A 23,123-nucleotide genomic window follows, 5' to 3' on the forward strand; every position below is an offset into this window, starting at 1 on the left:
CTTTTGTCCACGAGCCAAAGTTCTTATCCTTTGTCCTCGAGCCAAAGCTCTTGGGACATGTACTGCTATTACTGAGGACTAATGATACGATTGGTGTCTCCATAATGTCCAACAACGGCTTAAGTATTGAAAATTTCCACCTCTCGTGTATTGCAAGCAGATCATGAATCATGAATTATATGATTCTGCTCCATTCCTTAGGTCCACGAGCCAAGGTTCTTAGGACTTTCCATGAGCTCAAAAGCATCGCCCACTTCAAAATATGCCTTCTCATTGCTAAAGTCAGTAAGGCGTCCTGTATTTTTTTTTTCTTATCTTACGTAAAAAGCATGACAATCTTAGCAAGAAACTATTTCGACAACATCAGCAAAAATGTCTGCTCGGTTGGTTTGGGTGACCGTTTCTGCGCTCCACAGGGTTTCTGCTGAAGCTTTGCATCAAAACACTGTTAGCTAAAACCTACTTCAGATTCACAGTGCCACAAAAACTTCATAACTAATTGGTCAATTTAAACGACATGAGTGAGCTACGTGAGCGACATGGCATACCCAGTGCAGAGAGCTCCCGCTCTGTGTGGGGTTTGGGGAGGGGCGTTAGTGGCAAGTCTTACCCTCGCCTGTGCAATGCGAGGAGACCGCAACTTGAACCCGGGACCTTCCGGTCACAGGCGGTAAGACTACCGCTTGTACCAGGCCCGCCCTTCAGCTACGTGAGCAACATGGTAGAAAGTAAAATTGGTAGGGTACAAAAAGGATACAGTAGTCTATCAGGCAGTCTAGCATCAAAGAGCAGCCGCGGTTTTGTGCATTAGGTATTGAAAGAAATGCACGGCTTTATGTATTCGGTATCACAACACAGAGGCGTCTGTATAGTTATTATTTAATCAAATAGCTAATAGAAGAATCCGATGGCATCAGAATGGCAGAACAGATGCACCACAAAACATGTCCCTCAGAAAGCAACATGCCGTGTAGAACAATAGAACCATGGAAGAATCGGATTCTGATTCCATTAAGGCCTTGTTTGAATGCGTATATATTCATCTCAATCCACATGTGTTTGAAATATAATTAAACTAAGTCCATTCAAATCCACTCCAACATGTGGATTGAAGTGGATACACGTGCATCAAACAAGGCCTAAGGAGGGCAGACCAGATGCACCACTATGGATGATGGATCACAAATCACGTGCGCCTCACAAGGCAATGGGCAATGTAGAACAGTAGAACAAAATGTCTCATTGCCAGTGTTAGCGCCGAGAAGGCAGTAAATGTAGTCACTGTTGAACCAGGAGCCAGCACTGGTAGCCAGGCCTGCTGTGAAGGTGACATGGTAGAAAAAACCATGTAGATGAGCTTGAGTTAGATAGAGTAATAAGGGTAGATGATTGCATTGCATAGCCACAAGAACCACATAGAAAAAAAGGGATAGACATTCCACCTCCGAAGTTATGTTGCTGTGCAAAAGCATTAGTCAAAGTACAACAGGGTTCACTGATATCATTTACATCAGTTTTCACGTTGCTAGTGCTACATCAGCTGAAGAATGATGATTCACTGCGACTTGGCAACTGGCTCCAGTGCCTCGATCATGACAACACTGTTTCCTCTGATAACCTGCAGATAATTATAGTCTGTTATATTATGCGAGGCCGTGTTTAGTTTGGCCGAAGTTTGGCGCCGCCGAATTTTCTGTAGCTACTGTAGCACACTGTATCATTTCGTTTGTATTTAGTAATAATTATCCAATCGTTGACTAATTAGGCTCAAAACGTTCGTCTCGCAAAGTACAACCAAACTGTGCAATTAGTTTTTGATTTCCACATTTAGTACTCCATGCATGTACCGCAAATTTGATGTGACGGAGAATCTTTTTTTTTTTACATAGTGCCAAAGTTTGGATTTTGGTGGAACTAAACATGGCCCGAGTTACAAAGCACGACTTCAGAAAAAAACTGTACTTTTTTAAGCATTCTCATAACATCATTAAAAACTGCTTGACCACAAGCACACGTGGAAAAAGTTCCAAATAACCTTCAGTAGAAGAAAACTTACCACCATTCCAATATCTGTCTTGTCATTTCCATTGACCTCCACAGTGTTGTCCACCACCAGATTCATGAACTGGTCGAATCCACGAAGTGTGCCAATAACGACACGGTTTGCATTCAGCTTAACTGAAGAAATGGACAAACAGTAAACACATAAGCCACTCATAATTTCAATGGCAAAATATTAATCTAACTCAGCAGCTCCAAGATATAACAAAAATACACCCAAGGAAAAAATACAAAAAAGAATCCTTGTGGCTGCATGTACAATGAAACCTCAATCTCATAATAAATATATAGTCATGGACCAGGCCTCTAAATTCTAATGCCTGAATGCTCGACAAGGTAGATATGGCAGCCTATCAGAGTAACTATGACAAAAAAAAGCTTCATTTGGAAATTAATCCATAGCTTTTAGAAAATCAGTCATGTAGGCAGCCATCCCACAAAGATTTTGAACAGAATAGTAACTACAAAAATGAGGGAGAAATCATGACAGCAGAACCAATAGAGTAGTCACCACACTATCATGGTGATGGCTACAAAACACCTATCAGGACGCTTATAATAGTTCTATAAAGTACAATATGACATAGATGAAATGAAAATGCGAGTGAATGCCCTATCAGAGTAACTATGACATAAAGCTTCATCTGGAGATGAATCCATAGCCTTCATATTATGTTCATCATTTAGGGCAATTCAAATACCAAGATCACAAACAGATCACAGAAAACAATGTCTCTGAATGGTCAGGCTGAAGAACAAACTAGAACCACAAAGGATGTTCAAATTGACAGAAAAAAATTGAAACAATATATTTTGGCGCAAAAGCAATTGATGCAAGTTCACAACAGGAGAACCCACACAGAACTTGATTCATGTACACAGACCTAACAAAGAAAGAAAACTGGGTGCCGCCCTAATCATCACTGTGAGCATATCGCCGCTAAGATTAAACATACTGGGCACACGCATGCATGTTCCATCCTTAACATCAAAGCAAAAACTTTCTTGAAGCAAAACTACAGGTGAACTATTGGGGCCTGGATTGTGGGATCGAGAGCGTATCACTTACTCTGAAGCTTCTTGTCCATGTACCTGCGACGTCACAGGAAACAAACCCAAATCAGCACGACGGAACGGAGCAAACCAGGATCTAATATGAAGGGGGAGACAGGTGCGGGCGCTTACTTCTTGAGATCCGGAGGCTGCCCCGAGCGGCTCATGGCGGCTACCTAGCCTCGAACGCGAGCGAGGAGAGGGATTTCGGAGCACCGCCCGGACGAAACCCTAACAGACAGACCGAGGGAGAAGGCTCGGCAGAATCGAGCAGTCCAGCTTTAAAAGGATAGGCCGCCGCCGCCGCCTCAAAACCCTAGCGCGATGCGTTGGGGCCGCAGGCGGGTTCGTTCGACTAGTCATGGGCCGTGAACCAGCTACAGCTATTGCAGCCCATGATAGAGGATCGGGCTCGGCTTGGCGCACGGTAGCTCGGCTCCCTGGGCCTAATTAGGCAATAGGCCCATATAATAACAGTTCGACAAGAAAAGTCGCGGCGCCAGGCTATGGCCATCCGTGATCCGTTGAAGCGTTATCCCGCAGCGGGCAACCACGGTCACGCACGCGAAATCCGCCGGAGAGCGCGAGCGCAGGCGAACTTCCCTCCCTCCCTCTCTCCTCTCGTGCGCCTCCTTGACGAGACTCCAATGCCCCTGCCTCCCCTGCTCCCGCGCCTTTCCCCCACGCCGCCTCCACTTCGCGCCGGGGGCAGGGGTAACGCCGCCCTGCTCTCTCCGGGAAGAAGAAGAAGGCCGGCGCTTCTCGCCGTCGTCCGGGCCAAGAGAAAGGACGAGGCAAGCTTCACCGACCGCATCCTCGACTACATTGAGGGTATGTGAGTTATACTGGCTCAGACTGGGCCATTCTTCTTAGAAGGTGACTCGCTGAGGTGGAGCCGATGTTCGTTTTGTGGCGCCTGAATATTTTCCTGAATCGGCATAGTGGGATTTAAAATTCTTGAAAAGAAATGAGTTTTGGCTCTTATTAGGTACGGATCACTCAGTCAGCAGTCAGTTGCAACACTAAAGAAAAATCATCTTTCTGTAGTTGTTTATCTGATTGGGTCCTGGTTAATGGTTACATTGTCAGTGTGGTAGAGTGAGCCAGGACTACTAGCTAACCTAGCACGCCCTGACCCTGAGTCGTTCGTTTCGAATCTTGCTAGGGGGACCAAAGTTAAGGAGATGGTATGGAGCACCCGATTTGCTTCCAAAGGATGGGGGTGCCGAGGATGAGGAGGATGAGTCTCAAGGTACATAGAGAAAGCACTCTGTAAACTTAAACTCCTTGGCGGCTATGTTTTCTTATTTGTTGGCAGATCTGGGGTGACAGTAGATATTGAGGAGCCTCGGGATGCTGTGCTAGTCACTAATGGCGACAGTGAGGTTGGACAGGTGTCCCTTTATCTCCATGTTTTCTTTTTCCTTCTGCGGCAGAACTGCCATTGTACGAGTTTATTAGAGTCATCCTGTAATTTGTCTGTCTTCATTTTGTTTCCCCCAGTAATCTGAACTGGACACTATACTCTAGTAAGACTGATCCAGACTAACACAACCTGTTCTTTGAGCATAAAGTTCTCATTAAGGAAACACCTAACGGTTCAGTTCATTCAACAACAACTGAACTTTTACTAGTGTACCTTAGCTACAAAGCAAGGACAAAAGTTTCAAGTTGGTTTCCTTGTATTTTCAGATGGTGATATTAGCACTAATTCTGAAAAGGGCTAGAACAAAAGCACTTGTTAAGGATAAACGAACCACTGAAGAAGCTTTTGGAACTTATGTGGAGGTGACACTTCAGTGCTCTGACTGTATTTGAACATTCTATATGTTTCTCAGATATTGTTACATTCTGCATTACTGCTATCTTTTAGATTTGAAATTAGCTATAAAACAAACAATGCATGCATTTTACTGTTCCATCTTGTACAGTAATATTTTGTTGGTAAGTATAACGCGTATCATTCAAATAATCACATTTTGGTTTATTTCTAGTGCATGGTTGGCGATATGGAAGATAAGTCCTTCACAAAGAAAGCACTAAGCGGCGTTCGTGCTGTAATTTGTCCAGCTGATGTATGTATGTAAAACTTTGATGTTTCTGTTCATTTATTAGCTACTCCCAAAGCATGAGGTGTATTATCTGCCCAAAAAATAATCATGACATGTACTGTTTTTATTATCTGGATAATTGTTTAAGGCCCTCTAGCTGATGACCTGATGTTTAGGGCATTGCTTGATAGTTTTATTATGTATAAAAGATAACATATTTAGTTGAGTACTTGAGTCCCTCCTTTTGGCTTTCATGGTAAGAGCTCTTCATATAGGAAATCAATTTCATGGTATGAGTCAACTAGATATTAGTATTATCCATATATGCGCCACATATTTGGAACTACTCATGCGTCAACCTATTGCATTTTTTTTATTAACCATTTATGATGTGTAAGTTAGTTATGTACCTTATATGAGAACATAAGTGCCATTCCTCTTCAATTGCATGATTTACCTTTGAACTTGATATTTTTACAGGATGGTTTCTTCTCTGAACTGACCGACCTCAAGGGTGTTCAACACATTGTTCTGCTATCACAGGTTTGTGATGCTCTTGTAATTCCTTGTTATCCAGCTGGCTCTAGTATCAGTCATTTACCCCAATGAGATCTTGATAAGGTTGCAGCTGGCTGTCTACAGAAATAGTGGTGGTTTGCAAGCTATTATGAACAGCAAGCTGAAGAAGCTAGCAGAGAGGGATGAAGAAGTAGTTCTTGCATCTGGCATCCCATGTACAATAATAAGAACTGGTTCTCTGCAAAGCACCCCTGGTGGCGAGAGAGGTTTCGATTTTACTGAGGTCTCAGTGCGAAACCCAGCTTACCCCCAGTGCATATTAATTATCGTGCAGTTTCTTTTTCCCAGCATTCCGTAATTGAACTATATGGATATCATGCAATTAGCAGGACACACATTTAGACACTATTGTGTTCAAAGATGTCCGATATAATTTGCAGTCAACAAATTGAATATTACACCTGCATTTCTAGACTTAGGAAACTGAAAGGAATATTATCATCTTGGAATACCTATACTATTCATTGTTGCGATGTATCACTCTATGGTATTGTGCATGAAATGTGTAGGGCATAGCAACCAAGGGAAGAATAAGCAAAGAGGATGCTGCTACCATATGTGTGGAAGCTCTGGATAGCATTCCCCGAAAGACACTCATTTTTGAGGTATGCATAGCTCAGTCAGGCATCAGGTCATGTGATCCTGGTCCTTTTTTGGAGGCATTTCTTTTCATTTTTAAGGAACCTTTGCCGTTAGAAGGACAACAGAACCAAAACTGTTTATTCCTTTGTGCAGGTTGCAAATGGTGATGAGAAGGTGAGAGACTGGAAAGCATGGTTTGCAGAGCAGATCAAAAGAGAAGAAGAGATACAGTAAAAAAACATTTGATAGAGTGTCAGACCATGAGAAAAGAAAATAGAAAAGAGCCAAAAAAAGGAGGGTGGGATTTTAAAGACTTAATAAAGTCTCAAAAAAAAGGAAAAGAGCTGAAGTTTACTTTTGAAACTCTGGCCTGGCTGGCAAATTGAATCATACTAGTATATCTGATGAAGAAATAAAAGTGCGTGGAGAAGTGGAGGCACGTCTACCTCAGCCTCCAAGGAGGCTATGAACTCTGTGCTCTTCAGTTGGGCTGAAGCTTTTGTTCCCTTATTGCCTATCAATTCATTATCTTGGGCTATGAAACTGCAGTTCAAATTGTGTTACAATTTCAACAAAGTCTTTAATCTTCTGTACACATGTATCTAGCGTTTCTGCAATTATTTTTTGCTGGTCAATTTGAAGATTAGGCCATCAAGTTATTACTTGAGGGCAAGAGAAGTCTCAAGTCAATGTCACATGGTACTGGATTTCTGCAGCAACATGTTAAACTGCTGTTGCCTTTATCCAGAAAACTTCAACTCTGTCTGGGTTAATTCCAAATCTACCTAGATGACTGTTTTCTTTGGCTGCTCAATTTGAAGAATATGGCACTATGGTTGACTTCAGGATAATATATATAAGTAAATGCCACATATTATAGTAAAAAGGAAGTCAACGGCACATGGTTTTGCAGGAAATGTAATTTTTATACAGAAAACTTGAGTGTACTGATGGAGACCGGTACCAAACTTAGAACATCAGCAATACAAGAACTTCTGCCAAAGTTAGGCAATAGCTTTTACGAAAGGGCTTATACCGCTCCTTTATTTTCTCTCTTATAAGGGATACTCCCGTCATTCGATTATTATTATTTTTGCCTCACGTCAAACTAGTTAAATTATTCTTTCTTACTCCCTCCTCAAGGTGCACGAAATCTATGAGCAATAGTTAGTCTGACATGAGAAAATGAGACTACAGGTGAACAATTTTCGAGACTACAAGTTAAGGCATAAGGGTACCTTTGGAACACAAAAAAAAATTACAGGATTCAGTTCATTTTCATAAGAAAAACGCAGAAAATTTAAAAAAAATATCAGCATTTCAAAAGGGCCTAAGCATCGTCTTGCAACTGAGAGAGAGAGAGAGTTCTGAAAACACAAGGACTGATTCACTGAAGCAGTAGTAGAGAAGCAAACACTGCTATTGGTGTATAGGTGCCTTCTAGCCGAAGCATAATTTGCTTCCAGATTTGGCTGCAACCTAGGCCTTGTTTAGATGCAAAAAATTTTGCAAAATGGCTACTGTAACGTTTTCGTTGTTATTTGACAAATAGTGTCCAATCATAGTCTAATTAGGCTTAAAAGATTCGTCTCGTGGATTTCGTCTAAACTGTGTAATTAGTTTTATTTTTTATTTATATTTAATGCTTCATGCATACGTCCAAAGATTCGATGTGACGGGGAATTTGAAAAATTTTGCAAAATTTTTGGCAAACTAAACTGGGCCAAGAGAGATCGGAGAGATCTAATCTTGTGGTGGCCTAGCTGGTCTACCCCCGCTACACGGCATCTGCCTTGTACCCCCCACAGAGATCTGTGTGGGTGTGGCCTACTACTACTACCAAGCGATGTCCTGGCGTTGATGGGAGGCTTCCCGTGCCGTGCTTAACTGCACAAGTACAAACAAGGGCGAAAATGACGGATCCAATTGAATCTTGAAGAAATCAATCTCATATGGATGATGATGGCACATGTCACTGTCACCTGTTTTATGTCTGTCGCATGGTTGGAAGATTTGACGATGTTGGTGGTGCCGGCTGTTATGTCTTATGAACGGTACTGATTCAGCGAAGAAATAATGTTTTTCTCTCATAACAAATTAGCTAACAGTACTTTTAGTCATGAAAAACAATGACCGAAAGTATCGTTCGCTAATTTATTGCAAGAAAAAAACACTGTTTCTTCGCTGAAACGGTACGGCTCGTAAAATAAGCAAACAGGGCCTTAGTTGCAAATGAATCCAAACAGTTCAATTTCTCGTATTGAATTAGTCATTACTACTAATTACAAATTAATATAGCAGCGCTACTGGTGTTAGATTTTTACAGGTACGAAACACATGTACATGAATCGTAGCAAGCATTTTTTTTCCTTGCGTCGTGGATGCGTGCATTACGAAATCCTCAACAGTGCGAACTTTTTGGCATATGACTCATAATGTAAATAATCATACAATGAAAACCTTACATTATCTTAAGAGTGCGTTCATAAAATTAGCTGTTGCTCAAAAAAAATAGTTTCTATCTTTCTTCGGTTACTCATAAATTATCATTGAAGATATCCTTACTAAGAATCTGTTTGGGACTGTGGTACACCGTGGAGGGGCTCCAAAGAAGGTTGGAGTTTTTTGAATCACTATTTTACTAAAAACAGAATCTAATGAAGAGCGAAGCAGTTCCAAACATAATCTAACGAAAAAGCTTGCCCTTGCGTGTCATGGACGCGTGCTTGACTAAAGCACTATTTCAGTCTGCAATGAACATTACTAATATGTCACAGTATATTATTGTAATGTCTATAACTATGAAACGTAGAAGTGGTTTTAGATATGAATACAATGCTAGCAAAAATGTATGATATATTAAATGCTTTCCATTGAGTGCCTGCACATCCTTGAAAAAGAAAAAGGAAAGAGTATAGAATAAAAAAAATTGCTGGAAAGTTTGAAACTTTGAATTGCATGTGCAGGGAAGATGACTTTTAACATTTATATGAACGTAGTAGATGGACGGCACATTAGCTTGCCTGGCAATTCGGCAATTCCGATTTTTTTTTTTTTTTGGCCTCGGCAATTCCGAAAATTTTGACTCTGAATCAATCACACCCTGCTCCGGTCGAAAAGGTTCCGGTAAAGCCATTCAACTGTACTACTTTACACCCTGGGTCGGCCTAATTCGATAGGACTTATTACTGCTACAACTCAGGTTCTGTTTGGTTCGCCTAGTAATTACTAAATTTAGTAGCTTTTAATTACTTTAGTAATTTTTTAACCAAATATTATGACTAAAAGCTACTAAAAAGTTTTAGTCATCTCTAGTAACTCTAGAGTTACTAAAAATGACTAAACCATTTAGTAGCTACTAATAAAGTTTAGTAGCTCGAACTAAACCCCCTCTAATTTATTATGAAAAAAAAACTATTTCATGACTAAAAAAAGTAGGGTGACCTGACGCATAACATCGAGCCAACACGGCCGAATAGAGTAGGTACAGTACTTTTGAAAAGATAGATTGTGGGATGGGAGAGAATGAGTGATCAGATTCGTGGCACAAGCAAAGCCCATATAAATATAAACAAATAATATAAATGGATAGATAAAACATTGGCCGGCAATAAAAAAAGGAAACCGGTGAAAGCAGTCCAGCGCTCCAGCCTGCGTGTTTCGTGTGTCTGAGGATCTCCTGGTCTCCTCCCCTCCGCATCGTCATCCACCTCCTCCACCCCGCCCCTCCTCGCTCCCTCGCTTGCTCTCGACTCCCTCCTCAGCCCCTCTCCTCCTCTGCTGATGATTTGAGCATCTGAAGGATAGACAGAGAGCAGGGACGCTGCTCACCTCCCCGGAGGTGCTGGTGCTACGCTACGGAGGAGGAGTAACTACTGCTACGAGGTAAGCACCACCACCGCCGCCTCTTCTCTCTTGCTGGAAAAATCGTCCTGGTGCTGAGTTGACTGCAGCTGGATTCATTCCTTCGTTCCTCTCGCTCATCTTGTTCGGCCAGGGGATCGACGGTCCGATCAGCCCGCGCCTCAATTCCTCCGTCGCCCCGGCCGGACGACCCGATTCCTCCTTCGTCTCCGCCGCCCTCTTCGCCTCGCTCGCTCCCTCCCTCCCTCCCGAGGTCATCTCCACCACGTGCTCTCGGGAACTCTGCCGCGCAGCTCCGGATCTCCATCATTCCCCTCAGCCACCTTTTCGTTTCTCTGAATTCCTTTCTTGTTCCGTTGTTCGTCTCTCGCTCGATCGCGACTCTCTCTCTCTCTCTTCCCTCTCTTCGAGGAAGAAGAAGAAAGGGTAGGGAAGGGAAATGAAATCGCGGCAGTTAATTCCGAGATTTGTGTCGATTTTTTCGGGGCCCAAGCTGGAAAGATTCGGCAAGTACATCTAATCTTGTAGCATAGTACCCTGTCCTCCCATGCCCCAATAGTGCCCTTTGCCCCTTTGCTTTCTTTCCTGAGAGACCTGCAGTGAAGTATGCTCACCCAGATTCATTCACTCATTTTTAAAATTGCAATCTTTGTGGACAAGTGAACGCACACATCCTCCTTATCCACCATCTCTTGCGAGTTGCGTGCGTGCTCACCAATTTCCCCCCATCTCCATTGCAGACTCTGCGGCCGCAGCTGCTGACAAGCCCACAAGAGTGCAGAATTGCCAGGACGACGACGACGACGACCAGTTAAGAGAGGAGGGCGTCCGATTCCATGGAGGGCGGCGAGACGACGCTGTCGGCGTTCGGCGGCGACACCAAGGTGCTGCACGCGTTCCAGACGAGCTTCGTGCAGGTGCAGACGCTGCTGGACCAGAACCGGCTCCTCATCAACGAGATCAACCACAACCACGAGTCCAAGGTGCCCGGCGACCTCTCCCGCAACGTCGGCCTCATCAGGGAGCTCAACAACAACATCCGCCGCGTCGTCGACCTCTACGCCGACCTCTCCTCGCTCTTCGCCGCCTCCGATGTCGGCGGCGGCGGCCGCGCCGCGTCCGAGGGCGGCTCCGTCGGCACCTTCCGCCAGGCGGCCGCAGCCGGGCACAAGAGGATCAGGTCCGGCCTCGACTGACTGACTTGCTGTCGTCGAATTCCACCAAAGCCATTTCTTCTTCCTTCTTATCTTAGCTAGCACTAGTACAGTAGGTAGCCACCACCAGCCGCAGCCAGGGACCTCCTCCCTTTTCTCTTCTCTGACTTGAGCTCTTCTTGTATCTATCGACGGACCGTACTCCTGCCTATCTATATCTATCTAGCTAAATCTCCATTACGACACCTACTGTTACTTACTGTGTGATATGAGCAAGAGCAATCCTCTCCTACAACTAATTACCATCTTCTTGTTGCTACTATATGAGCTACTAGTACTTAGTATGAGAGGTATGTATTTTTGATGCAATGCAATTCATGATGATGCACGCAACATACACAGTGAACTTGTCTGAATTCCCAAATAATACTATATATACCAAGTTTGCTGTGACGTCAAACTGCATTTCTTTTTACCCTGCATCAGTCACCAGAGAACAAAACAAACTCTTTTCGATAACGGAATTCAGGGGGGCGATGCCATGACCATGATGGGGCCCCAAAGATCCAAGGGAACTCTTGAGCTGTCAGACACACACAGGTGAAAATTTTTCCCTTGAGATTTCATCTCTGCTTTACACACGCTGTCAGAGAAAGAGAGCAATGATCTCTTGCGAGCTCATGCTCATGCACAGCAGAATCTGCTGCCGCTTTCCATGATTGCTAGCAAGCCGCTCTCTGCTTTGCCTGAAATGCTTTTATCTTGTTTTCCACGCTGTCCTGCTCCCCTTTCTTTCGTCATGCTCGCTTGCTTGCGGAGTTCCCCTGCGACGCCACCATTGCTTCTTTCCAGCGCTCTCGACTTTCTCTCTCGCAGCAGCGGCGGCACTTTCTGCGAAAATCTCTGTTAACGCTGGGCGTTGTATCCGGCATTGGATGATGATGATTGCACCAGCTGTTTCTTAGAATTTCGGACTGCCCTGAAAGAAATGAAAGAAAAAATTTGCAGCTGCTGTGGAGAGGGACAGGGAAATGTAAAGCGCTTTTCCATGGCTCCTTTCACGGCGACGGCATGTTAGCCAACAATGTTTTCCTCCTACCATAAACTAGTGTTAGTCGGGCTTATCAGTCTAGAAATTAATCAGTGAACATGCCAAATAATAGCAATACCGGATTCTTTTATTGAGCTTCGTAGACTATGGAAACAAACAAGCTCTAGAGCTTGTGTGGATTAGAAGCTGCTTCCACGACATGTCTGTTTGGACTACCTCTAGCTGATCTACGGGAAGCCTTAACTAAAGAAACTTAGACCCTCTTTTGCAGGATCTGTGCTTCTCCAAACACGGTTGAAACCAGGAAAAAACCATGTTGCTGTGACTTCGACTTCTTGGCAAAAATGGCTTCTGTTTCACCATTTTTGTTTTTATAAACCACGTGTGTGCACCTTTGGCATGTTTGTTTGATCAAGCCGATGAAGAAGCTCTAATAAAAATCGTGTAAAAAAACCTTACTTTGGACTTAGGGAGAGAAATGGCATCTTTACTTAAAAAAAATCAATAGAATCTAGGATTAGCGATGAACTTCCATGATTTCGAGGGAAAATTCTACTACTCTGCTACATAACCTAGAAAGTATGCGCACCCAATTACATTCGCACAACGTAAAGTTAGGATCACCGAGAAAAAAGAGATCTTTATGTGGCAGGCCGCCTCAGTTCCAATCATGCTGCGCTTGACCAGTTTCCGGTGACCAAAAGAAGGAAGCAGCCCAGGCTTTTTTGACCACTCTTGAGTCTTGACCCCTTGTGCTCTGCCCACTGCAAGCTTCTTTGCTTTGCAATAGCTTTGCTGCACGACAGCACGAGGCCATCTTCCTGTTCCAGTGCGTGTCCCTGTCCATCCTCAATTCCCTTGCCTTCCTTCAAAAGATTGCATCATCTCTCTCGCTCTCTCTCTGAAGTCTGAACCATGGCGCGCATGGATATCTGAAAACATTATTGTTGGGAGACGCAGTTAACCGCAGCCCGCAGGTTACTCCAAGATACGAGTATTGTATTACCCACAGGCCACAGTGTTAGTTTTGAAGTAATTGCAGAACTTTTGGTAAATTTATGAAGAATCCTTCTAACAGTTTTCACAAAACAACAGGTTCGCTTGAGCTTATTCAGAACTACCTTTCAGCTATGGAACAATGCTTTTCTCTCAAAACATTTTAGCATAAGCCAAATTTTAGCATATTTGTTTGAAAATTGCAGAGCACCATGAAAGGTCGAATAATTATCTGAGTGACCACGGTTTGTAAATACAAATGCCATATTCGCTTCTCTTATAATCCGTACTTTCCAGTTTGTTTTTTTCAGGTGGAACAATATTTTTCTCACACAACAAATCAGCCGGAACAGTATTCCGACTTGTTTTTTCAGCGAAGCGAACAGGACCAAAAGGTTGCGTGTGCCTTTAAATAGCAATGTTTTCTCAAGAATACGCATGCAATGTTTGGAAAAGAAAGATAATTTCTCAATATTACCTATTATCTATATATATAGAGGCCCAATGTGATATTTTATTAGAGTACAAAAAGAAATATTATAAGGGGTGTTTGTGACTGCTCCGCTCCACGTTTTTCAGCCCCGCTTCACGTTTTTTAGCCAAACGATTTTAGCTTCACGCATTCTGTTCGAGAAAAAAAAGGTAAAGTTATGAGAGCACTAAAAAAGTATTCCATAAACTCTAGTTTTTTTTTACTGCTCCAAGCCCGTGAAAGTCCCAAACACCTTCAAACCGTTGCGATCCAGTGTATGATGATTGGATTGTTGACTCTCAAGCTAAGTCATCATTGCGATCCGATCCGATCCGCCGTCAGCCCAAGGACGGACGGCCCCGCAAGAATCTCAATTAACCCTTTTTTTCAACCTCTTCCGTCTGGCGGAAACAGCACATGATTTGTCAGTCTTGCTCAGTCAACGATAAGCAGCCTATTGGTTGGACATAAACGATTATAAATTTTCAGTTGAAATAATATTTTTCTCTCACATAAATCAACCAGCAGTATTTTTTTACGAATCAGCAACGATACGAATCAGCCAACCGAACAGGCTGAAGATTGGTATTCCCGGCCCTGGCGTGGGACCTACATGATTAGCTGTGGGCCATGTTTAGGATCGATCGGGCGAACGCACTTGAGCTCACACAATGCTCAGCCTGTTCGTCTCAGCTTTTAGAACCAGTCAGTAGTACTTTTGGTTTATAATCCACGATCGCTTCAGCCGAAACGAATAGGCTGTATCGTCAGTTGTAAGTCTGTAACAGTTTTAATGGAGTTCCATGAAAATTTTATAAAATTATATAATTATATATAAACTAATATGGCACTCTCCTTTTTAAATTGTAAAACGTTTTGAGTTTTCTAGATACATAGTTTTTCTAGATCTTATAATTTGGAATAGAGAGAGTAGTATAAATAAAAAGGAGATAATAAAAATGTTTTCCCGTTCGGCTTGCTGAAACTTGGCTGAAACTAACTGAAAAACACTGTTCTGGCTGAATTATTGTGAGAGAAAAATTCTGGCTGAAAAAAGCTGAGTAAGCCGGTTCTAAGGTAAGCCGAACGGGGCCAGTTTTCAATACATGAGAGTTTTAAAAATTGTAACATGAAACCTCTACTGAGACTGAATTAAAACCCTAAGGGCAGTCCCAATGTTGTATTGATGATGGTTTATATCTTCATTAAATGACTTGCCATGTAGGCAAAACGCTGACATGTCAACGTAATTAATGAAGAAAGAGAGCAAAAATTATAGAAATGGTTTTCTCATGAAGAAATCAGGTCTTATCTTGACCCAATGCACTAAGAAACCATGAAATCGTCATTGGGGAGACCACCAGTTTGTAGGGGGCTCGTGCCGCACTCCCATTGGAGGAAGAAGATAGAGTTGGGAGAGAGAAAGCGAAAATAATTATTACTCATAGAAACCATGGGTTGGAAAACAGTACTTTTTTGGTGCGGCATCCTATGTTATAGAAACTACTAGTTTTTTTCATTGAAACTGCCATAATAGAATTAATATGCCAATCGACTTGAGCTTTTTGGCTTATTGTCTTTAAGATCTTGCAACGGAGCATACTTTTTCCTGTTCCCTTTTCTCCTCACTCCAGATTTAGAAACCGAGAGGAAGGTAAGTCTGGTGACGGTAACGAGCGACGAGTGGCTAGGCGGTGGCCGTGGGCTCTAAGCGAGGGTGTGACCGTTGGAGATGCTATTGTAATGTGAAGTTGAGAGAGATGAAGAATGCACTATGCAAGCGCTGAGCCTTAGTGTCGCGTGCTCGTGCAAAGCTTGCCATAACATGACGTGGTTTAAGGTGGGTTGTTTTTGCCACTTGGATCAACTGGTGGTGTCTATTATGTGCTCGTCAAAATAGCCATTATCGGAGTAACTCCTATGGGAGTAATATATTGTGGTAACTGTTCGTTGCTTAGAGTAACACTTGTGATTACCCATTACTCCACGCCGTGGTTACTCTTTGAGTAACATCGCTGGCGTCTCTAGGTTCGTTTCCAATCCTTTGGCTTCCTCTCTGCTAGGGCTACAAGAACAATGGGTCTCCTATCTCGTGCATACCAAAGATATGATTTGCGCCATTATATTCTCTGTTACTAATGCGTTCACAGGTGACCTGGGAGAGCATGCCTCCAAATCATGACATCTATTGCGAACATGCACCGATGGCGAAGCGATCGGGTTTTTGGGAGCGCACCTTCATCGCTCGCGTGGTCCGTGTCCCGACATTCCAGTACTAGACGAACGAGAACAACTACACAACTTTTCTTTGCACTGCATGTCTACATTGAATAGCCCACCATGTCTACATTGAGAAGGGTAGCCCCGGTGGGTACTTATTTGCAACCTATGTTACTTTCACTTATTATTTGATCATCAGTATGCTCAGCATGTCTATGTTTTAATAAAAAAGGAATTTTTATGAGGAAAACGTTGTGTTCTTTAACAAAATTTTGTCTAAACATATATCTAAGTGGGTCTTGTTTTGAAGCATTTATTATAACAAACATAATGCTGAAATTCAGATTTGATTTTGATGCTCGGTTTGTAAAGTACGACTCTTTTTAGTCTCGAAATATTGCTGCATGGTGTAATGGTGAGCAGTTTTATTTCATCTAGCATGCATGCTTCTCGTTTACTTATTAAAATGGAGGATGGAGGAAAACTGACAGGGATGATGGTCGGCAAGGAGGCCGCGGAATTGGTAAGCAGCGCGCGCGACTCGTGGATCCACCATCAATAATCATCCGCGCCTTTTGTAGCCTCACAAATGGAAAGCCTAGCTCCGGTCCTCTCTCTCCTCTCTTCCCCCAGAAGGGTTCGATCGAGTTCGGTTCGGCTTCCTTCCGGCTCGCCGCCTCCTCGGCTCCCGCGGCGGACGCAGACGCTGCCGCCGGCGCGATCTCCACACACGGACGAGAGATCTCGGTAATGAAACCGGTTTTTGAACCCAATCGAATTTCCCGTGGCTTCCCTTTTAACGTGCATTTGCAGTGTGGTGATACCGCTGCTTCCCTTTTAACGTGCATTTGCAGTGTGGTGGCAATGCGTGGCTAGTTGCGTCGTTGCTATATCATCTGAACAGAGAAGAAGGCGACCGGATCCTGCAGCAAAGGCAGGTCCCACTGTAACAGTGTTTTCCTCCCCTACTATTTGTGCGCGTGTCCGATTACGTTTCATCCTCGGTCCCAATCAGACGATGTTTAATAATTAAACTGTAATCGGACAGTTTGGACTCTGTCGCAATACTCCTACAAACTAGCTAGGCCGGATGTCACATGAAGTCTGTAAGTTTTCAGAATATCAAGCTAGGAATTTTAATAATTTATAATAAATAAAACACTTTGGTCAATAACATAGTTAAATATTTGGATGATTACAAATTCGAAGATGAATATGCAAAGAATTCTGTTTGTGGTTCTTTGTGTTAAAAAAGGGATTTTATTTTAGCTAATAACTCAATACCCAATATACCCTTAATTACTCACAAACCCATCCGACAAAATGCTATAGCATACTCCCACTGCCACCATAGCTGCCATAGCTGGTCCAGTGTCACTAAAAAGGCAAAAGCTACAATGATAATCTTGTGCAGTTATCTGGTTGTCCCAACCTTTCCTTATTTTGGCTGAAATGATGAATTGCAGTCAATGCCATCTATTACTGTGTCGTTACATCCACAATTTCATTATTATTATTATTATACTGGTTTGTTATCTTTTACAGTTGAACAATGACTGCTCAACCAAAGAAGAGGACTATCGTGGAAAGTGGAGATGGAGGTCTTGGTTTGGGCCTTGCAACATTTATTGCAAATGGTGAGGATTTGGGTCCCATCATTCGTCACTCGTTTGACTCTGGGAAACCTGAAGCACTCATGCAGAACCTTAGAAGCATTGTGAAGAAGAAGGAAGTTGAGATTGAAGAGCTATGCAGACTTCACTATGAGGATTTCATCCTTGCTGTCGATGAACTACGTGGTGTGTTAGTTGATGCTGATGAGTTAAAGGGCATGCTATCTGGCGAGAATTCACACCTGCAAGAGGCTTCTACTGACCAACTGCTGAAGCTTGACGAACTTCTTGAGCTATATTCTGTCAAGAAAAACGTAGGGGAGGCCATAACAACGCTGAAGATATGTGTCAAGGTCTTCAGCTTGTGCATGACATGCAACAATTATATTGCCGAAGCTAAGTTTCATCCTGCACTTAAGACACTGGACCTGATTCAGAAAGGCTACCTGCGAAATATTCCTTTGAAGCTTCTTAAGAAGGTGGTGGCAAGACAGATACCATTGATAAAGCTGCACATAGAGAAGAAAGTCTGTAGTGAGTTCAATGATTGGCTTGTTCATATTAGAAGAATGGCCAAGCAGATTGGCCAGGCCTCCATAAGCCAGGCGTCGTTAGCTCGCCAAAAGGATGAGGAAATGCGTGCCCGACAGAGGGAAGCTGAAGGGCATAGCCATGCTGGACCAGATGAGCATCTGTATACCTTGGACCTGGAGAACACAGAAGAGGAATCAGCACTACATTTTGATCTGACACCAGTTTATCGGGCGCATCACATGCACACATGTCTTGGTATTGGGGAGAAGTTCAGAGACTATTATTATAAGAACAGGCTCATGCAACTCAACTTGGACATGCAAATTTCCACTTCACAGCCCTTCTTGGAGTCCCATCAACCCTTCCTTGCACAGGTAGCTGGATTTTTTATAGTTGAAGAATGTGTTCTTCGAACTGCAGATGGATTGCTGTCGGAGAGTCAAGTGGAAACAACATGGGAGACAGCTATTGGCAAGATAACATCTGTACTGGAGGAACAGTTCTCTCGCATGCGTACAGCCAGCCACTTCCTTCTCATAAAAGACTATGTCACTCTTCTAGGCGCAGCTGTGAACAAGTACGGTTATCGAATCACACAGTTGATTGAAGTTCTTGAGAAAAGTAGGGACAAATACCACCAGTTGCTTCTTCTTGAATGTCGGAAGCAGATAGACGACATCCTTACTAATGACTCGTATGAGCAGATGGTTATAAAGAAGGAATATGAGTATAACATGAATGTGACAGCATTTCATCTGGAACACAATGATGCATCCCTGATTTCCCATATGTGACACCATTCTCCTCTTCTGTTCCAGATGTTTGTCGCATCGTCAGGTCCTTTATCGAGGATTCTGTTAGCTACTTGTCATACGGTGGTCTCATGAACATCTATGATGTGGTGAAAGCATTCCTAGACAGGTTGCTGATTGAGGTACTGAATGACAGTCTTTTGAACATGATATATGCTCGTTCGCTGGGCATGTCACAGATGATGCAACTTGCTGGAAATATATCAGTTCTTGAGCAAGCATGTGGTATGTTTCTGTTGCACTCTGCCCAACTGTGCGGCATTCCAAAGCGTGTTGCTGAGAGGTCCCATTCTGGTTTGACTGCTCGAGCAGTCCTGAAAGCCTCGCAAAACGCAGTGTATAATGCACTAATAAACCTGACCAATTTCAAGGTTGATGAGTTCATGGTGCTCCTGGAAGAGGTCAACTGGATAGCAGAAGAAGCCCCTGACAATTCAAATGACTACGTGAATGAGGTTATGATCTATCTTGAAACATTAGTATCGACAGCACAGGAGATTCTACCTTTGGAAGCTCTATACAAGGTGGTTTCTGGTGCAATGAGCCACATCTCAGACTCTATAATGACCACACTTCTAAATGATGGTGTGAAAAGATTCACTGTCAATGCAGTTTTAGGAATTGATATTGACTTGAAGATGCTGGAAGCATTTGCAGATGAGAAATTTGACAGCACGGGGCTGTCAGATTTGGGGAAGGAAACAACTTTCAGAGATTGTTTAGTTGAAATTAGGCAGCTCGTAAATCTCTTGCTCAGTAGCCAGCCTGAGAATTTTATGAATCCGGTGATCAGGCAGAGAAACTACGGATCACTGGACTACAAGAAACTGTCCATCATTTGTGACAAGTACAAGGATTCTGCCGACAGTCTGTTTGGAAGCCTTTCAAACCGTAATACCCACCAGAGCGCCCGTAAGAAATCTATGGACGTTTTGAAGAGAAGGCTTAAGGATTTTAGCTAAGGTTAAATCTGTTGCATTTACAAATAAATTGCTGGCACTAGTATATACTTTTAGGTGTTTTTAGAGCTCTTATTCAACTTCCTCGATTACTTTCCTATGGATACAATACAATACAATAGGTAGGTCGATTTGTCTGTGTAGGTGAAGTGCCGACAGTTAGTGAATTGTGGTAGTACTCCTAATTAAGGGGTCATTCCTATAGCAGAAATGTTTTTTTTCTTCCGAAAAACCTTATAGCAGAAATTTTGAATGTTTCAAACATATTTTTTGTTTATATACTGCAAGTCTGCAACTGATTTCTTCATAAATGAAACAGAATCTGAGTTGATAAAAATTTGTATGTCTAGTATCAATCTTAGCTTCTGTTTGAAGCCTGCTATTGATGCCTTATTTGCATTTGTATCAAGAACATGTTAGGTTGGAATCGGTGTGTTAATGATAAACGACCTGTTCCAAATGATGTTTCGAGTCTTAATATAGATAAACTTTGCAGCATTTGCAAAATCCCGTTCCCCTATAAAATTGCAAATCGAAGCTTGCTGCCGTTCAATCAGAATCTGCTGATGCAAGAACCATCCGATCAGCTGTGCCTATACATAGGCAAAAACATAAGTGCCCCACATTTTGAGGGGTCATTCCTTAAATAGTTTCACCAAAAAAATAAGTGCATGGAATATGGAATACTGTGCGGCTTGTTTAATTGAGATCTCAGTGGCAATTGCATGCATAATCCCCATCTAACCTTCAAGTGCCTTGTATCCTTTGGAGTCATATACTCTTGCTACTATAACTACGAGCCAAGGAACTAGTGATATACATCTCTCAGCGAGAAGGGAGAGAGAGAGAGAGAGAGAGATGGGAGGAAGCCATGCTGCCCCAAGGAGGGGCTGAACAGGGGAGCTTGGACCTCAATGGAGGATGGCATCCTTGTCTCCTACATCCAGAAGCATGGAGAGGGCAAATGGGGAAGCCTCCCCAGAAGAGCTGGTCTGTGTCACTCCTCTCTCTTGCTCTATCTTTACTCTGGAAACACATGTTTATCATTTTGTCAGTTAAATTCTGCTTTGATGTCGGCTCAGATTTCTGTGCCACCGTCTCTGTTTGGTTTGATCACTTCTTGAAATCACATCATCTATTCACTAAAATGATAAAACGAGTAGATGATTGCAATGCCCAAGCATGGCATGTCAGTCGCCAAGTTCACTGGCTGTTGCAGGACTGAAGCGGTGCGGGAAGAGCTGCCGGCTGCGGTGGCTCAACTACCTGCGGCCGGGCATCAAGCGAGGTAACATCTCGGATGACGAAGAGGAGCTCATCATCAGGCTCCACAGGCTCCTAGGTAACAGGTAGGTTCCCCTAAACATCCCATACATTCACGGTTGATCCAGATCCTCCCTTTGCATTTCAAAACCTCCTAAACTGAAGTCAACATACATTTTGGTTTAGAGAATATTAGGCGCGTGTACACACACAAGGATAGAAACTTTCTGTTGGGGATTTTTTTTTTCTGTGTCGTACTCATCTGATTGGACAAAGTTGGTGTGCAGATGAGTGTAAGATTAATTGTATTCAGTTATCATAACCACTAGTGCCACTTATGCAAATCTGTCAGCACCACCTTGCCAATTCGGCTCCATCTCTAGAAGCACAAGTTTTACGCTGTTAGTGCAGTGTCTCTATCCTCGGAGGGGGCTGAGAGAGTTAGTTGCTGGTCAGCAAAGTTGATGGTGACAGGTAGACAGCCTCTCTATATAAAGCACGCGAAAAATGACACACTGCACACCACCCTAGGAAGAGCACACGGACAACCACTTTCCAGCTGTGTCTCTCCCCGAATCTGCAAAATCCAAAAGATTTCGTCTGACCGCAGAAGCATTGTTCTTTCACAAATGGAAAAGCGGAGCGAACCTTGTTCAGTGCTGTCAATGCATTTGATCAAGACAGGATGAACTTACTTGATCTGACTGATGCATAAATGAAATTAAATTCAGTGACCAAAAGAAGAAGTTTTTGTTGGTAATCCATCCATTCATGCATGGTCGCCGGACAGGTGGTCGCTGATCGCCGGGCGGCTGCCGGGGCGAACAGACAATGAAATCAAGAACTACTGGAACACGACGCTCGGCAAGAAGGTGCTCAAGAACAGCAGCATCTCGAAAGAAGAAAGCGAGGCCGCCGGCGCATCATCGAAACACAGGCCATTCTCACAACCGACCAGAACCGTCCGCGACGCTGCCTCCAAGGCTCAAGCGCGAGGGCGGCCGCCGGAGGCAAGCCCGGTCCGGAGCAAGGCGCTGCGTTGCACCAGCACCACCATGCTGCACGCAGTGCAGCCCGCCGCCCATGCACGCCACGGCTGTGCGTTGGAGGCTGCTGCGGGCGACGATCACGTTAACGCGGCGGAGCAGCAGACGGTCGTCGTCGTCAAGGCGCCGACCGTGGAGGTGCGACAGGATCATCTGCCGGAGGATGACTTGTCGATCGACATCGACCTCGACCTCGACTTCGACATGGGTGAGCTGGGTTTCCTGAGCCCGTGGCGCGGCGAGGTCGCAGACAGCATAGAGCTAGGCGGTCAGTTCGGCGGTGACGAGCTTGACGACGATCTGGAGGCGCTGCTGCTGGGGCCGGGTGGTGACGATGATATTCATGAGTTTGCATGGTTCTGATGGATCATTTCAAGGCTGCATGAGCGTTGGTCGTCAGCCATCATCAGTGAAAACCCGAAGACGGTGGCTCGATCAGTTCATTTCACCTCTTGTACAAATTCTCCAAAAAGTTCGCCTCTGGTTCAGAATAAAGCAGCAAAGGACCAAGTCGAACTTTGATGGCAGTAACATTTCCCCCCTTTAATCGAACAAAACATTTCCATATAAAGTGGCTAGAGCAATTTCATGGTATAAGCAGGTACATCGCTACATGCCAGCAGTTTTAGAGGTTGTCTCATGCAATGTCATTTAGGATTTTTGCTGACGTGGAAAAGAGAGGAAGATGAGAGAGATGGTTGAATGAGCAAAAAAAAAATTAGGACAATAAGATAACTATTTTACCATTCTACGATCTAATGTTACCATGCAACTCAAACTTGTCTCTGTTGATTGCATAAATTAAGGGTAATA

At 43.5% G+C, this 23,123-nt stretch overlaps 4 protein-coding genes and 1 pseudogene across 12 annotated transcripts; 4 read left to right on the forward strand and 1 right to left on the reverse strand.

The window, feature by feature from the left end:
• Positions 1-1,430: 1,430 nt before the first annotated feature.
• LOC136529637 (probable small nuclear ribonucleoprotein G) lies at positions 1,431-3,382 on the reverse strand. Its single transcript, XM_066522715.1, has 4 exons — positions 3,247-3,382; positions 3,131-3,153; positions 2,057-2,178; positions 1,431-1,618 (listed from the first exon to the last, which is right to left on the reverse strand). The coding sequence occupies exons 1-4, from the start codon at positions 3,279-3,281 to the stop codon at positions 1,556-1,558; spliced, it is 243 nt and encodes an 80-aa protein (XP_066378812.1). The 5' UTR covers positions 3,282-3,382; the 3' UTR covers positions 1,431-1,555.
• Positions 3,383-3,623: 241 nt separating this feature from the next.
• On the forward strand, positions 3,624-6,961 carry LOC136529588 (uncharacterized protein At2g37660, chloroplastic-like). 8 transcript variants are annotated; one of them, XM_066522667.1, is made up of 9 exons: positions 3,624-3,945; positions 4,280-4,366; positions 4,447-4,508; positions 4,807-4,902; positions 5,109-5,189; positions 5,646-5,708; positions 5,794-5,967; positions 6,254-6,349; positions 6,480-6,961. In XM_066522667.1, the coding sequence occupies exons 1-9, from the start codon at positions 3,762-3,764 to the stop codon at positions 6,558-6,560; spliced, it is 924 nt and encodes a 307-aa protein (XP_066378764.1). In that variant the 5' UTR covers positions 3,624-3,761; the 3' UTR covers positions 6,561-6,961. The 8 variants fall into 8 exon arrangements, with proteins under 8 accessions (XP_066378764.1, XP_066378774.1, XP_066378768.1 ...); XM_066522677.1 differs by having other exon boundaries at positions 4,447-4,499; XM_066522671.1 differs by having other exon boundaries at positions 4,450-4,508.
• A 2,999-nt stretch (positions 6,962-9,960) lies between these two features.
• Positions 9,961-11,737, forward strand: LOC136539639 (protein ELF4-LIKE 4-like). 2 transcript variants are annotated; one of them, XM_066531599.1, is made up of 3 exons: positions 9,961-10,211; positions 10,324-10,794; positions 10,931-11,737. In XM_066531599.1, exon 3 carries the CDS (start codon positions 11,027-11,029, stop codon positions 11,384-11,386), a length of 360 nt encoding a protein of 119 aa, XP_066387696.1. In that variant the 5' UTR covers positions 9,961-10,211; positions 10,324-10,794; positions 10,931-11,026; the 3' UTR covers positions 11,387-11,737. The 2 variants fall into 2 exon arrangements, with proteins under 2 accessions (XP_066387696.1, XP_066387695.1); XM_066531598.1 differs by lacking the exon at positions 10,324-10,794 and having other exon boundaries at positions 9,962-10,211.
• Positions 11,738-16,656: 4,919 nt separating this feature from the next.
• Positions 16,657-20,238, forward strand: LOC136539640 (exocyst complex component SEC15A-like; annotated as a pseudogene).
• Positions 20,239-20,869: 631 nt separating this feature from the next.
• On the forward strand, positions 20,870-22,787 carry LOC136539641 (transcription factor MYB1-like). Its single transcript, XM_066531600.1, has 3 exons — positions 20,870-20,991; positions 21,221-21,350; positions 22,055-22,787. The coding sequence occupies exons 1-3, from the start codon at positions 20,916-20,918 to the stop codon at positions 22,671-22,673; spliced, it is 825 nt and encodes a 274-aa protein (XP_066387697.1). The 5' UTR covers positions 20,870-20,915; the 3' UTR covers positions 22,674-22,787.
• The last annotated feature ends 336 nt before the right edge of the window (positions 22,788-23,123 follow it).

This window comes from Miscanthus floridulus, chromosome 2, assembly GCF_019320115.1.
Source record: "Miscanthus floridulus cultivar M001 chromosome 2, ASM1932011v1, whole genome shotgun sequence".
NCBI classification, from domain to species: Eukaryota; Viridiplantae; Streptophyta; class Magnoliopsida; order Poales; family Poaceae; genus Miscanthus; species Miscanthus floridulus.

What these genes read in the sequence shown, in the direction of transcription:
- LOC136529637 (XM_066522715.1), bottom strand. Translation starts at nt 3,281, where the DNA reads ATGAGCCGCTCGGGGCAGCCTCCGGATCTCAAGAA. An exon ending in CAGCCTCCGGATCTCAAGAA is followed by an intron (nt 3,154 to 3,246) that starts GTAAGCGCCCGC and finishes GTGACGTCGCAG; the next exon opens with GTACATGGACAAGAAGCTTC. An exon ending in AGACAGATATTGGAATGGTG is followed by an intron (nt 1,619 to 2,056) that starts GTAAGTTTTCTT and finishes AATTATCTGCAG; the next exon opens with GTTATCAGAGGAAACAGTGT.
- LOC136529588 (XM_066522667.1), top strand. Translation starts at nt 3,762, where the DNA reads ATGCCCCTGCCTCCCCTGCTCCCGCGCCTTTCCCCCACGCCGCCTCCA. An exon ending in GCGACAGTGAGGTTGGACAG is followed by an intron (nt 4,509 to 4,806) that starts GTGTCCCTTTAT and finishes TTGTATTTTCAG; the next exon opens with ATGGTGATATTAGCACTAAT. An exon ending in GAGGTTTCGATTTTACTGAG is followed by an intron (nt 5,968 to 6,253) that starts GTCTCAGTGCGA and finishes TGAAATGTGTAG; the next exon opens with GGCATAGCAACCAAGGGAAG.
- LOC136539639 (XM_066531599.1), top strand. Translation starts at nt 11,027, where the DNA reads ATGGAGGGCGGCGAGACGACGCTGTCGGCGTTCGGCGGCGACACCAAG.
- LOC136539641 (XM_066531600.1), top strand. Translation starts at nt 20,916, where the DNA reads ATGGAGGATGGCATCCTTGTCTCCTACATCCAGAAGCATGGAGAGGGC. An exon ending in AAGCCTCCCCAGAAGAGCTG is followed by an intron (nt 20,992 to 21,220) that starts GTCTGTGTCACT and finishes TGGCTGTTGCAG; the next exon opens with GACTGAAGCGGTGCGGGAAG. An exon ending in CACAGGCTCCTAGGTAACAG is followed by an intron (nt 21,351 to 22,054) that starts GTAGGTTCCCCT and finishes GTCGCCGGACAG; the next exon opens with GTGGTCGCTGATCGCCGGGC.